The sequence below is a fragment of the Carcharodon carcharias genome, chromosome 2 (assembly GCF_017639515.1).
Source record: "Carcharodon carcharias isolate sCarCar2 chromosome 2, sCarCar2.pri, whole genome shotgun sequence".
NCBI classification, from domain to species: domain Eukaryota; kingdom Metazoa; phylum Chordata; class Chondrichthyes; order Lamniformes; family Lamnidae; genus Carcharodon; species Carcharodon carcharias.
Window position 1 is genome coordinate 156,033,140 of NC_054468.1, and position 16,140 is coordinate 156,049,279.

The following is a 16,140-nucleotide window of genomic DNA, read 5'->3' on the forward strand; positions in this document are numbered from 1 at the left end:
TGAGAGTTAAAACAGCTGTGGGTGCATCACTTACTGCCATCAGTCAGGACACAGGATGTGCAGGTATCCACCTGCATCAGGTGGCGACATTATTTAAATTGGTATCCTAATGATATAGACAGGACTTCTGCTGTGATTTTAGGAGAGCACAGCAAAACATGCGCTGATAGTTCTCGCCAGGAATCTGGGTAGTACATGAAGCAAGAAAATATTTAAAGGGGTACTTTTGATTTTTTTGGATACAGCTGGAAACAAACTGATCTTATTCCAGAGAACATTAGACAAGTGTTGGCTTTTCTGAAGCATCACAACCTTTTATAACCTGTAACTACTCCTGATAATGGAAGCAGTTGCTGCAACACCTAAAGTTGTAGAATGGGCATGTAACTGGAAATTGAATTTCAATAAAAACAAGTGTGAGATGTTACATTTTAGTAGAAAGAGTAAAGAGGCCTAACACTGCTTGGATAATAACTGGGTGGAGGAATAAAGGGATCTAGAGGCACAAGTACACAAATCACTAAAAGTAGTATGGTAGGTTAAAAACAAAAACAGAATTACCTGGAAAAACTCAGCAGGTCTGGCAGCATCGGCGGAGAAGAAAAGAGTTGACGTTTCGCGTCCTCATGACCCTTCGACAGAACAAGTTCTGTCGAAGGGTCATGAGGACTCGAAACGTCAACTCTTTTCTTCTCCGCCGATGCTGCCAGACCTGCTGAGTTTTTCCAGGTAATTCTGTTTTTGTTTTGGATTTCCAGCATCCGCAGTTTTTTTGTTTTTATCTCTATGGTAGGTTAATATGGTCATTTAAAAAAAAGTGCAAACCTAACACTGGGGTTCATTTCTAGATGGAATTGAAAAACAAAGGAGATATGCTAAACTTGTATAGAACCTTGGTTAGACCACACTGGTAATACAGTTCTAGCCTCTATATTATGAAAAGAATATCAAGGCACTAGAAAAAATGCAAAAGATGATTGATATCAGGACTGAGACGTTATACTTTCCAGGAAAGGCAAAGCAGGTTGGGGTTCTTTGTTCTGGAAAAGGAGGCTGAGGAGGTGACTAACAGAGATCTGTAATATTTTGAAGGGGTTAGGGTAGGTGTAGAGAAAATGTTTCCACTCACCATGAGACCAAAGTGGGCAGCCATTAATATAAAATAATCATCAAAATATCTTCTGGGGAAATCAGGAGAAACTTCTTGACCCAAAGAGTGATTGGAAGGTGAAACCAGCTATTACCAGGAGTAGTTGAGGCAAATGGCATAGATGAATTTAAGGAGAAGCCGGATAAACACATGAAGGAAAAAGGAGCAGAAGAATATGCTGATAAGGTTAGATGAAGTATGATTGGAGGAGGCAAAACTATCTCATAAGCTTGGACCAGTTGGGGCGAAATGGCCTGATCATGTGCGGTATATTCTATCTAAATGGTGGAGGAAGAACAATAAGGGTAGCACAAAGGCAAGGAGTCCAAGAAGCTGCAAGAGGGGGTTGCAGAAGGACTGTTGTGAAGCAGGTATTGGTAGCATATGGAAAACGGAAGCAAAGTTGCCCATAACCTCCAAGCAGATGTATAGAAACTGGGTGACTTGCCATAATTGCACTGAGGAACACAGTTTTAGGAAGCTTTGGTTAAGTTATCGAGATTGTCCCTAACCTGTGTTGGCTGCTGCAGCCAGACCAGGGATCCACACCAAGAGGTGGCCTTCAATGTCACAAGGGCTCTGAATTTCTTGTCTCCAGGTCATTCCAAGCTGCAGCAGGTGACTGCACACATCAACCAGTTGGCCAAGTACTCCTGCCTCAAACAAGTAATAGACACTATCTTCTGTAAGGCCATGTAGGAGCCGACATGAGCTAACTATTGGCTCTTGCATCCTTGAGAGATTCCTCCTAGGATAGGAAATCATAGATTGCATTCAAAAGCCACCATGAGTAAGCAGCATTCATGAACAAGAGGTTTCATTTGCTAATGACCAGGTGGCAACAGATCATTCTACATGAATAATGCAGATCTGTTTCTGCTCTCTGGAGAAATACCATGATGTTGCTATACTGTGACAAAGCATAGTACCCCCATTTTTCCAACAGAACCAGCTGGTGCATGGAATACCGTTTGATGACAAAGGCTACCCATGAGCTACCTGTATGATAATGCCACTATGCAAACTGCACCTTTTCACTGAACAGCGATATCTCAGAGGCCCAGGAAGTACTAAATGAAGCAGGTTATTAGGATTCTGAAACAGAGGTAGCCCTGGAACGCATGGACTATTGTCCATGGTGCTCAGCTACATTCTTCACAATCCCTCCATTCAGCAGGGATGGACCCTGGAGACTGAGCTGCAGGGAACCTGGGCAGGACTCTGGTGAAGAGATGGATGAGGGAAGCTGCCAATTAGCATCTCACAAACTAAGTGTTTCACTTGTAATGCAGTCTTCCAATTCTGCCGAGACCCCTCCTCCCTAATATTTAGCCCAGTCCTCCCATTCTCATAAGACAAGTACCACCTGACAGTGCAAACTCTGTAGCTAATATTGAGCCAATATGCACACAACCACAAAGCCCTACTTTTCTTTAATTAACTCACTAAACAAATAAATATTTAACTAGGCATTAGCATGTGGATTTCTTTTGAGAGCTTCTATGTGGTGTTGCCCATGTGGTTTCAGATTTGCTGTTGGAAGGTTGTTCTTATTCTGAGAGCATTGAGGATCTCAGTGATGGGCGACCTCTCACTGTGGACTGTAGACTGGCCCAACTCAGTTACCGTCAGAACGGGCTGGTCCGGCTGAATTAGTGACACCCAGGTACATACAGAATAAGTCTGATAATGGCGCAAATGCCTGAACATGCTACCTTCTGAGAGAGGGCAGCATGTTCAGTCCCCACTGCCATAAGAATTGATGCATTTATGTCCCTCCATCAGAAGCAACAATTGTTGTCTATTTGGGATGTGTGTTGGCTGTTTGAGGCCTGGTTCTGATGGATAAAGAATCAACATTCTCTCAGGCTCTAAGATAAAAGCAAAATACTGCAGATGCTGGAAATCCGAAAGAAAAACAGAAAATGCTGGAAAAACTCAGCAGGCCTGACAGCATCTGTGGAGAGAAAAACAGAGTTGATGTTTTGAGTCTATATGACCCTTCTTCTGAGCTACAGAGAAGTAGAAATGTGATGAAATTTATACTGTTTAAGGTGGGTGGAGCAGGTGAAGCTGGATAGAAGGCCAGTGATAGGTGGAGGCAAAGAAAAGATTGACAAAGATGCCATGGACAAAAAGACAAAGGGAGTGTTAATGGTAGTGGTAAGGGCTAAAGAAGGTGCTGATAGTGGCATAAAGATAAGAAAGCAGAATGTGTGAATAGCGGAATAGGGATAAGCACTCTGAAAAGAACAACATGAACAAGTAACAGAAAGCCCTTGTGGGGGTGGGGTGGGAGGAGGGGGCACTGGTGGGGAAAAAAGTATCGAAAATGGGATAAAAAGGGGATGAAACAATAAATAAAAATAAAAATGAATAAAAATAAGTGGATAAAAAAGATTAACTTTGAAAAAAGGGATAAACCCTACCATCCATTCTTAATTAGCACATTCGTTTAGATAATATCACCAACTTTAACTTTAACACCTATGTGTTCTATTGTACTATTGTCGTTGCCATCTTTTGATGATCTGCTTCTATCACTGCTTGTTTGTCCCTACAACCACAACCCCCCTCCACCTCTCTGTCTCTCTATCTCTCCGCCCCCCACACACACACCTTAAACCAGCTTATATTTCAGCTCTTTCCTGGACTCGAACTCAAGTTCTGTCGAAGGGTCATGAGGACTCGAAACGTCAACTCTTTTATTCTCCGCCGATGCTGCCAGACCTGCTGAGTTTTTCCAGGTAATTCTGTTTTTGATAAAAAAGGGGTGAAGGTAGAGGAGAGAGTTCATGGTCTGAAGTTATTGAACTCAATGTTAAGTCCGGAAGGCTGTAAAGTGCCTAATTGGAAGATGAGTTTGCGTTGAGCTTCACTGCAACATTGCAGCAGGCCAAGGACGGACATGTGGGCATGAGAGCAGGGTGGTGTGTTGAAATGGCAAGCAACAGGAAGGTCTGGGTCATGCTTGCAGACAGACCAAATGTGTTCTACAAAGCGGTCACCCAGTTTGCGTTTGACAGGTCTATGGTCGACAGGGCCCTCAACCATGTCCGACTCAGCCCCTGCGCCTCTGCCCTCACACCTTCCTCTCCCTCCCAGAACCGTGATAGAGTCCCCCCTTGTCCTCACCTTTCACCCCACCAGCCTCCGCAATCAAAGGTTCATCCTCCGCCATTTCCACCAAATCCAGCATATGCCACCACCAAACACATCTTCTCTTCACCCCCACCCAGCGGCATTCCGCAGGGATCATTCCCTCCAGGACACCCTGGTCCACTCCTCCCCAACACCTCATCCCCTTCCCATGGCACCTTCCCATGCAATCGCAGAAGGTGCAACACCTGCCCCTTTTCCTCCTCCCTCCTCACTGTCCAGGGGCCAAACATGCCTTTCAGGTGAGGCAGCATTTCACTTGCACCTCCTTCAATTTGGTCTACTGCATTCACTGCTCCCAACGTGGTGGTCTCTACATTGGAGATACGAAATGCAGGCTGGGTGACCGCTTTGCAGAACACCTTCAGTCCTGTTCTGCTATGACCACATTCTGCTTTCTTACCTTTGCCATTATCAGCACCTTTTTTAGCCCTTACCACTACCATTAACACTCCTTTTGTCCTTTTGTTCACAACATCTTTGTCAATTTCTCCTTTGCCCCCACCTATTGCTGGCCTTCTATCCAGCTTCATCTGCTCCATCCGTCGTAAGCAGTGTAAATTTCTTCACATTTCTACTTCTCTGTAGCTCTGAAGAAGAGTCACACGGACTCGAAACTTCAACTCTGTTTTTCTCTCCACAGGTGCTGAGAGGCCTGCTGAATATTTCCAGCATTTTCTGTTTTTCTCTCAGTTGCTATGGGTCTACCAATATATACTGCAGTGTGATCTGGTGAACAATCCGGGATAAAAGGGAGAAAATGGAGGGAAAGTCTCCCCACCAAAGAAAGACGATTTAATGTTGCAGTTCAACTATCTTGGCTCCTGCAGCACAATCACAGCACTCTTTTGTCCTGAAATCTTTAACAAGATAAGCACACCTGTCAACGCTGACATCAGGAAATGTACTTTCCAGACTGATAATTTACTTCCTTTTTCTGACAGCTTTCATTTCTCAATTTTGAAATGTATGTATCCTTGAAAGTCTATGGCTGTTAGTCTTTCTCCAGAATATACCATGTGAATCATCGGTGGCAGTGTCTCCATCTTCAAATTTTTAATTGGAGTGAGGCAGTTTCCTAGGGGCAGGCCAGGATGGATTTGGCTAATCACTGAACAGAGGCAAGCAGCCAATTTAAATAATGAAGGACAATTTGTGCTTTGAGATACAGAAAGCGCTGCTTTTCCAGGCATAACAAAAACCTTGGGGTATTTTTCCCCTCCACGTAAGGTAGGAACACGAAAATAACTTTTTTGTTCCTTCCTCTCTTCCCCTGTTGGCATCAATTTGTTCCCTTGGCCACTGGTCACTGTCTGGTACCACAAACAAGTTAGCCATATGTGAACAATTACAGTGCATTTAGGCCGAGTATTCAGCAACAAAGGCATCACAGTTGAGCTTAAACCTGCCCTGCACACACCCACTCAGTCTGAGCAAGCCAGGCTCATTTTTCTCCTTTTTAAGGAGCATTGAAACAATTGCAGTCATACTGCTGCCAGAGCTGAAGCTGGAGCAGGATTTTGCCATGGGCCTGCCATAGAGGTGGGAAATGGTTCTTAATTGGCCACCTGAGTGGCTCATTGGATTGCAATCTAATAGCCATTACAGAGACATAGCTGCAGGATGGCGTAGGTTGGGAGCTGTATTTTGAAGGGTATGTGACTTTTAGGAAGGGAAGTCACGAAGGGGTGCAGGGTTGGCTCTGTTGATTAAAGACGACATGAGCATAATAGAGAAGGATAACTTAAGTTCAGGAAGCCTCGATATATAAAAGGTTTGGGTAGAGATGGGAATGATAAAGGCAAGAAGTCACTTGTGGGAGTGGTGTACAGGCCCCCTAACAGTAATCACACAGTAGGACGGGGTAGCAAAGAATAAAACAATGGGAGCTTGTCAAAACGGTACAATGATTATCATGGAGGATTTTAAACTACAGATAGACTGGAACAATCGGATGAACAAAGGTAGCGTAGATGACAAATTCATAGAATGTTTTCAGGATAATTTCTCAGATCAGCACATTCTGGAGCCAACCAGGGAGCAGGCTATACTAGACCTGGTATTGTGCAGAGATAGGATTAATTAATGACCTTATAGTGAAGGCAGCCCTCCCATCCAAACAAGTATCAGTGATCATAATATGATTGAATTTTCCATTCAGTTTGAGGGAGAGAGGAGTGAATCTAAGGTTAAACTTAAATAAGGGCAATTATGAGGGCATGAAAGCAGAGCTAGTGAAAGTGAACTGGCAATTTAGGTTTAAGTGATAGATCGATAGGGATGCAGTGGCAGACATTTAAAGGGATATTTCAGAATACACAGCAGATACATTCCAACTGGAAAGAAAAATTCCAAGGGGAGAATTCACCATCCGTGGTTAACTAAGAAAGTTAAAGATAATATCAAACTTAAAAAAGCATATAATTGCACAAAGATGAATGGGAAATTAGAAGATTGGACAGAATATAAAAATCTGCAAAGAATCACTAAAAGATTAATAAGCAGGGAAAAATTAGAGTATGAGAGAAAGCTAGCTAGAAATATAAAGGCAGATAGTAAAAGTTTCTATAATAATTTAAAAAAAAGAGTTAACAAAGTGAGCAGTGGTCCTTTTGAAAGTTAGTTTGAGGAGTTAATAGTGGAAAATAAAGAGATGGCAGATGAATTGAATTAGTATTTTGCATCAGTCTTCACTTATAGAGGATACAAGTAACATCCCAAAAATAGCTGTAAATCAGAAATTGGAAGGGAGGGAGGAACTCAAGAAATTACAATCACCTGAGAAGTGGTACTTAGCAAATTGTTGGAACTGCGGGTTGACAAGTCCCTGGGTCCTGATGAATTTCACCTTAGGGTGCTAAAAGAAGTGGCAAGTGAGATAGTTGATCCGTTGGTTTCAATTTTCCAAAATTCACCAGAGTTGGGGAAGGCTCCGTTAGATTGAAAAATAGCTAATGTAACTCCTTTATTCAAAAAGGGAGGGAGCAGAAAGCAAGAATCTATAGGCCAGTTAGTTTAACATCTGTCATAGGAGAAATGTTCGAAGTTTTTAATTAAAGATGCTATAACAAGACACTTGGATAAATTCAAGGTAATCAGGCAGAGTCAACATGATTTAGTGAAAGGGAAATCATGTTTAACCAATTTATTGGAGTTCTTTGAAGAAGTAGTGTGCGCACAAAGGGAAACCAGTGGATGTACTGTACTTAGATTTTCAGAAGGTATTTGATAAGGTGCCTCATCAAAGGTTATTGTGGAAAAGCTCATGGTGTAGGGGGTAACATATTGGCATAGATAGAAGATTGGCCAGCTGACAGGAAACAGAGTAGGCATAAATGGCTCATTTTCTGGTTGGCAGGATGTGATGAGTAGTGTGCCACAGGGATCAGTGCTGGGGCCTCAACTCAGTCATCCAGGTCACCACACAAAATTAGAATGGCGGCGAGGAAGGAGGTGGCACAGATTGATTAGGCCAGTATTGTTCCTCTTGTTATCTGTTGAGTGCATCAGTGGTAGCGTTATTAGAAGAGAAATGCTCTCCATTAACAGGATTGCAGAAGACTGGATCTATAACAATCTAGCTTTATGAAAGGCAAAGTTATGCAGTTTGCAAGTCATGTCTTAAAAATACATTGGCTCAAGTGACCCCCATAATCATTGATTTGCTCAACTTTAACAGGAAATGTTGATGGCAAATGATTTAAAAAGCAGTTGAGTTCGATCTGTGTGGAGCCCAGTGTTCCTGAAAGAGGAAACTGTGCTGATATTGACACTTAATTATTGTGGTGGTCTCTGCCCTGACACCAGGTACATCTATGACTTCTACATTCTCAAGGCTTGATCTGGAGGAACATAGGAATAGGAGTAGCCCATTAAGCTCCTCAGCTTGTTTCATCATTCAATTAGATCATGGTTCATCTGCATCTCAACTCCATTTATCCACCCTAGCTCCATATCCCTTGGTACCCTTAAGTGACAAAAATCTACCAATTTCAGTCTTGAATATTTCAGTTGACCCAATATCCATTTGAATATGGCCTATTTAGAGGTTGATTATTATGAGGCACAATATTTTGTAGAGACAGAATATCTTTCAAGGCTTGGTAAAATCTAAGCATTGTAAAGGTGGGGCAGTTAAAAAATATATCAAAGCAATTTATTTCAGCTTCATCATTGTCTCTAAAACAAAAAAAAATTCTCTGGTAAACTTTATCCTTTTCAGTTGAGTTTTTGGGATTCTAACAAAATTCTAACAGGACTAGACAGGGAAGATGCAGGAAGGAAGTTCCCAATGGTGGGGGAGTCCAGAACCAGGGGTCACAGGCTGAGGATATGGGTTAGACCATTTAGAACTGATAGGAGGAGAAAGTTCTTCACCCAGAGTGGTGAGCCTGTGGAATTCGTTACCACAGAAAGTAGTTGAGGCCAAAACATTGTATGTTTTCAAGAAGGAGTTAGATATGGTTCTTGGGGCAAAAGTGATCAGAGGGTATGGGGAGAAGGCGGGAGCAGGCTATTGAGTTGGAGGATCAGCCATGATCATAATGAATGGTGGAGCAGGATTGAAGGGCCGAATGGCCTACTCCTGTTCCTAGTTTCAATGTGTTGAAATCTGAGAAAATCGATAACAATGGATTATTGATTTCTGTCAGAAATTTTGCTTAAAAAAACTACTGTGGGTAAAGAGTGGATGCCTGTTAATAAAAAGTCCAACAGTGTAATAGGATTATCCAAATTTACTGCAGTTTTGAATACACAGAGGAAGAGGAGAATAAGAGTGTGAGAATGGCAGAAAATTAGAGGGGCTTGTAGGGAAAGAAAGGCAGAGACACAGGTAATGAGCGTTGAGAGTGGAAACAAAAGACGGGAGGAATGTGACAATGAGGCAGTGAAACTGAGGATATGAGAGCAAAAGACAAACAAGAATGGGAATTAAGACAGGAAACAAGTGAGAAGGAATGTATGTGTAGGGAGAGAAAACTATGGGGCAGTAAAAGGCAAACATGGAGAATGAGAAAGGGCCTGTGTGAAAGCAGGAGAAAAAATATGGAAGAGGCATGAAAGCTTTGGAAGCAAGAAGGCAATGTGAGAATGAGAGTCCAAGGCACAGGAGATATCAATGAAGAGAGGGGGAATGAAGGAGAGAAGAATGAGAAAGAGGAATTGTAGGACAGAGAGGGATTGTGAGATGGAGACGGTACAAAAGAGAGTATAATTCAGATTTTAAGTAATAGTTGGAAACAGCGTAAGTCATAAGTCACTTTGGGCTGTGTTTCAAAATTTAATGCATGGTGCACTTGTACCAGTTGTGGCTATGATCAGGCTGTTAGTGAAAATATATACTGTATGGACATAAATATATACATTTTACAATTTACAGCTTTTTTTCAGAGCCATTGTTCGAAAAATTGCCCACATCTTTATTAAAGTATTAAAGAAAAATGCTACCGTTCTTCAGTCAGAAGCTTTCTTAAAAACACTGAAGTAATTGAAAATGATCTTAGATTCATCAGTCACTATTCGAGAAAGGGTGTAAGGACATTACTAGTACCTAAAGGCTGGTCAGTTTAACATCAGTGATGGGTAAGGTTTTAGAAACAATCAGTTAAAGAATCAATTGACACTCGGGGGGAGAATTTTCTCCCTGTCAGGAGAGCTGAGCGGGAGCAGGCGTGGGCTAGCGTGCAGCCAATCGCTGCCCGCGATCGACTGTGTGCCGCCATTTTACGTGGGCGGGCCAATTAAGGTCCGCCCAGTGTGACGCGCACCCAGAAGCACCGAGTGCTCTCTGTGCGGGTGGCGGGGAGGAGGCTGAGTTGGGGCCTGCGTTCTTTTGCGCATGTGCATGGAGCTGCCTTAGGGAGTTTAATTTAATTGTGAAAAAGTGAATATAAGATCTTTAAAAATTGTTTGGACATGTCCCCTCATGTGACAGTGTCACATAAGCTGGGACAGGTCTATGAATTTTATTAAAAATTTTTTATTAAAGTTGAAACCTTATCCCACTTGTGGATGAGGTTCCATGTAAAATGCTAAGGCCGCCTGGGGCTCTTCGCCTGCCTGCCAACCTTAAGGCCGGACGGGCAGCCCTGTTAATTTGGTTCTGAGAAGGCTCACTCGATTGATTCCTGGGATGAAGCAGTTATCTTATGAAGAAAAGTTGGACAGATTGAGTCTGCACTGGAGCTTCGAAGAATGAGAGGTGATCTTACTGAAACATAAAAGATCCTGATAGGGCATTTACTCTTACGAGAGAGACTAGAACTAGGGGACACAGATTAAAAATAAGACAGAGATGAGGAGATTTTTTTTCTTTGAGGGTTGTTAATCTGTGGAATTCTCTTCCCCAGAAAACAGTGGAAGCAGGGTCACTGAATATTTTTAAGACTGAGTTAGATAGATTGATGTTTCATAAGGGAGTCAAAGGGTATAGGGGTAGACAAGAACATAGAGGCCACAAGCAGATCAGCCATTATTTTATCAAGAGGCAGAAAAGGCTCAAGGGGCCAAATGGCCATAATCCTGCTCCTAATTCATAAGTTTGTATCTATGTTTGTAATTCTCTGCATTACATTTCATTTGTCACTTGTTTGCCCTTTGCACCAGCCTAAGGTCCTTATGAAGTTGATCACTATTGTCCTCACTGGTCACAATACTTCCAAGTTTTGTATCATCTGCAAATTTTGAAATTGTGCCTTGCACATTCAAGTTTTAGGTCATTAATATAGTGCAAGCAAAGCAGTGGCCCTAATACTGAACCCTGAGGAACTCCACTATATACTGTTCTCTGGTCTGAGCTGGATTATGTCTTGGCCTGTTGCTTTTAAATATACCAGTGAATTTATGTATACCTTTGCGAGTATATAAAACTGTTAGAAAGATGTAAACAAGCCATGCAAATAAAACATAACGAAATTTAATTCAACAAACATGCAGATTTATTGCTAAAAAATACATGCAATTTTCATGCAAAAAATTACAACTTGTCAAACAAAAACTGTAAGTGTATCATAAATATTTGCCATTATTATTACTGGCTTTAGAATGTTCTCAGTGGCACTACACTGTTGCCTACAGGCACATAAACAACAGCTAAATAAATGGATGGTATGACTACTCTCCTTATATTTGTTAAAAAATATCATATTCTTATTGCCAATTTTCTACTCTCTTAAATGTGTTCAGTCCTACTTGGAGCAGTTTCATATGTGGTAGTTGCCCTCTGGTGCCATCATGAATAGCCACTATTCAAATATAAGCCTCAAAGGTAAGTGTTGGCTGGTTATATAACTATAACTGATAGGCTACTCTTTATTTCTGCCTAGATAAGGATGCTGAATCCAATTTCAGTGCTCCTATCTCTACCGCAGCTAAGATCAGCAAACAGAACATATTTGGGATTGAATTTGCAACCTTCCTGGTCTGTATGACTCAGCTACTGATTAAATAAACTTGGGAAAGCCAATATTTTAACATCAATCCTTCAGTGTGTTGGCATTTTTCAGATTTGCCACTCCCAGTTGATCCTCTTAACATAAAGTTTTACTGTTTGGTGGAGGCAGGTTCAATCGAGACATTCAAGAGGGGATTGGATAGATATATGAAAATGGAGAATGTGGAAGGCTACGGGCAGAAGGCGGGGGAGTGGCACCAGGTAAATTACTCCTATGGAGAGCCAGTGCAGACATGAGGCGCCAAATGGCCTCCTTCTGTGCTGTAACAATTCTGAGATTGTGAAGAATTTAATAAATCATATTTTAATGCATGAGATGAAGTAATGGTTTTGAATTGAATTTGGCACATAAATCCATGTTACTAGTTTTGATTATAAAAAAACATTTTCTTTTGGCTGCTATATGCAGATTATATAAAATCTGGCAAAGTAGGAGGTAGCAATAAGGATTGTTATAGGCTTATGAATGACATAGACAAGATGGTGAAATGAGCAGAAATATGGTAGGTAGAGTTTAATGCAGAGAAGAGGGAAGTGGAGCACTTTGGGAGGACTAATATGGAAAGGCAGTGTACTATAAATGGCACGATTTTGAAATGTGTAGATGAACCGAGAGACTTTGGGGTCCTTATACACAAATTCCCAAAGGTGGCAGGGGAGATTGATAAGGTAGTTAAAAATAATATGGGTTCTTTGTATTTATAAATAGGAGAATAGAGTATAAAAGCACAGCGATCGTGCTAGAATTGGTCAAGTCTCAGCTGAAGTACTGTGGATAATTCTGGGCATCAAACTTCAGGTAAGATGTAAAGGCCTTAGAAAGGATACAGAGGAGGCCTGAGGATATCAGCAAAGATGAGAGACCTTATGAGGACAGGTTGGAAAAGTTAGGTCTGTTCTCCTTGGCACAGAGAAAGTTAGGAGGTGGCCCAACAGAGGTTTTTAAGATGAGAGTTTTAGATAGAGAAAAATTATTCCCTTGGCGAGTGGTCAATAGCCTGAGGTCAGATTCAAAATGAGTTGGACAGTGCTTGGGGATGTGGAACTTAGTGTTATAGACAAAAAGTGGGGCTGTGGGATTAAGCATGACTGCTCTTTCAAAAAACCAGCACAGGAATGATGGGCCAAATGGCTCCTTCAGTGCTGTAAGTTTCTATGATTCCATAAAATTATATTTTTAAATTAAGGACAAATATAGCTTCAATTGTTTACCATTTCAAAGTAATTGTATGGTTATTTCAACTCAAATTAGATCACAAAAAAATAGCACTGATAATACTGGACATCATTGGTCACCAACAATCTAGAATTGGCCAATTTCTACATTTTGTATGTACTGTCATGTGTTTATAATATTTCGGTATTTGAAGATTACTAGTAAATAATTTGATATGATGCATTTTTTCAAAAACCGAGTAATAATACATATCTTGGAAATGAGTAGAAGCAGGTATAGATTCCTCTTAGAAGATAAAAACCTATTTTAAAAAAAAATCGGCATTTCAGCTAAAGCATTCCTAGGGATGCAGTGGCCATATATAAAACAGCACTTTTCTCATGATTCTACGTCCCTCCCAATAATGCTTATATGTCTTTGCTAGTTACTGAATCACTATTCCTGCTGATTGGCTTGCCTGCCCTGGAATGTTAATTGTGTTTTCATAGTCATACTTTTCACAATCATTGCATGTCTAGGAAGTCAAGTTAGGGTGTGGGGTGATTTAAACAACTCCTGCTTTCATTGAAAAGGAAACAAGGCAGAGGATGCTGGAATTACCCGACCCCAAGCAGTGTTCACTAACAGTCATAACAGGGGAACATTACAATATCTTCAAGCACAATCAGAGGTGCAGAGAGGACTGTACCTACTAAACATGGTGAGGTACAGTGTAAAGGTTTATGAGGTAGAATTTTTGCAGGAATTACCCAATCTCCGTCAGTAAAAAAATCCAGAAAAATGGTGCTATTTGAATACGGTTTCAGCTAAACTTACAATGGAAAATTGGAAAAACCGCCAGGGAAATTCAAGATATTTATGACAAGCACAAAACAAAACTTGTATCTTAGGGGTTAGAACAAAGCATCATTTTCATCCAGCAATATTTTTCTATTTTAATCAAAATGAAATCTTAAATCAAATGCATAATTAATACTGTATTTCCTGTGTGAAGGAGGAAAAATTCAATGGGACCAGAACAGTTGTATCTTAATTTTATAAGCAGCTTTCACCTGTTATGTATATAGTTTAAAACATTATAAATACATTTTAAACTTTTTTGAATAAATTTAGACATTTCATTCATTTTAACCATAATCGTTATTCAAGTTGTTAAGTCTGTCAATCTTGAGATGAAAATCAGTCTAAATAAAGAGAAATAATTTTAAAATTCAGGAAATTATCAGTTAAAAAACAGAAAAATTGGAAGTGAAAGGCATTAAATAACACAAACAATATGGGATTGGAAAATTCCATTTGTCAACCAACCTAGAAAGAGAAATATGTACCACTGGAGAGGCAGTCAGAAATTTAGGAAAAAAACACTAATCCAATTTTTGTTTGCACTTTTTATACAAACAGATCATTTTGAACTGGTTTCCACAGTGAAAAGGGCTTTACAAGTTTAAATTAACAATTGTTAAACAAAAGATCCACATGGCTTGAAAGTAAACATTTTTTTATGGTAGTATTAACCAGCTGGCTTTTAATCCCTTCACAAAATCCCAATATTAAGAACACGATATGATTGAATGTGATATTTGGTTTGACACAGAGAAAGGAGGGGTACAAAACTAGGCTTTAAATTTAAGTAAGGCAAATTTGGAAGAGATCAGAAATTAATTGACCACAGTAAACTGAGCTGAATTGTTAATGGGTAAACCCATGAATAAATACCGTGAAGTCTCAAAGAAGCATCTGGTATGATCCAAAACCAGTACATGTACGTAAAAGGTAAAGGCTCGTTTTGAGTAGTTAAGCACCATGGCTAACAAGGGGCGGGGGTGGAAAGGGACCACCTTGAAAAGTACCATGCGCTGGCCAGGATTTCAGTGGCAGTTATGTTGTGACACTGGGCCCAAGACCTTGAACTCACAGTCACTCACTAATTATCGACAAAAATAGACCTTTGGAGGCTTATGCTCACTCATGGTCTTTCTTTCATTTATGCTGCAGAGAGGAGACCTTCAGCAAGATGGACGCTGGATTTATAGCTGCCTGCATCATCCCATACAAGCCAGGACAGAAGACAGAGAAGATTGGGATGGAGGTGCCAGGCTAGCGAAAGGAAGAAGCTTCACCCTTATGAGGAAGGGGCAGCAGGGACCCTTCCTGACGCAGAGGTTGAGGATCACAGAAACGTCGTGCATAGGCAGCTCTCAAGACTGAGGGTGTACAGAAGACACGTATTTTCTGCAGGTGAGCAAGAGACAGTGTCACTGACATCTCCGTATGTCCAGGGATCTGGTGGCGTACATCTGCCACATTCTGCCGGATTTGGCGCCAAGGGGACTGGGAGGACATCTGTTGCCAGTGGCTCTGAAAGTTACCGTCGCTCAACTTCTACGTGACTGGCTATTTCCAGGACTCCACTTGGGACCTCTGTTTCCAAGTAAATGTGCATACAAGAGGTAACAGACGCCCTTTTCGCCAAGGCCCACAATTACGTTAACTTCAATAGAGATCAAACCAGCCAGGATGCCAGAGCACAGGGCTTTGCTGTGATTTCCAGTTTCCCACAAGTACAGGGTGCCATCGAGTGTTCTCATGTGGCTATAAAAGCTCCGTGGCAACAGGCACTCTGATACATCAACAGGAAAGGCTTCTACTCGATCAATGTCCAGCTGGTGTGCAACCACAAGAAACAAATCCTGCAGGTTTGCGCCTGATACCCAGGACGCAGCCACGACTCCTACACCTTGAGTAAATGGCAGATCCGGACATATTTGAGGGATCACACAGGATCCAGGACTGGCTCCTTGGTGACAAAGGGTAGCCACAAAGGACATGGCTTATGACGCCATGCAGCGGTCACAAAATCCAGCTCAGAGAAGGTATGATGAAGCTCATACCACTAACCGAACACTGGTGGAGCAGACCATTGGCATGCTAAAGATGCCATTCCGATGCCTTGACATATTTGGTGGAGCACTCCAGTATACTCCCCAGAAGTTCTCATGGATTACTGTGGCTTGCTGCACGCCGCACAACCTGGTGCTGCAAAGGGCGGATGATTTGCCAGATGCCTACATGGAGGAGCTGCATGTCTCCTTCGATGAGGAGGATATTGAAAGGGATGCGGGTGATGAGGTCGAGGAAGCTGAAGCTGCAGGGGAAGATGCCAATGCACGGGCCAGACAAGGCAGGGGTCTACTCCTGTTC

General features: G+C 41.5%; 1 protein-coding gene across 9 annotated transcripts in view; it reads right to left on the bottom strand.

Annotated features, from left to right (window-relative positions):
- zdhhc14 (zinc finger DHHC-type palmitoyltransferase 14) overlaps positions 1–16,140 on the bottom strand; it is a 253,360-nt gene that overhangs the window by 14,055 nt on the left and 223,165 nt on the right. For 2 of the 9 annotated variants that reach the window (XR_005946468.1, XM_041216107.1), the window contains one exon: positions 11,225–14,123. The exons of 6 other annotated variants lie outside the window; for them this stretch is intronic. Coding sequence is in view for 1 of the 3 variants with exons in the window: in XM_041216107.1 (XP_041072041.1) it covers positions 14,067–14,123 (57 nt within the window). In the remaining 2 variants the exon portion in view is untranslated. Of the gene's footprint in view, positions 1–34; positions 185–11,224; positions 14,124–16,140 lie in introns of those variants that run through there. One more of the 9 variants, XR_005946466.1, reaches the window with a different exon arrangement.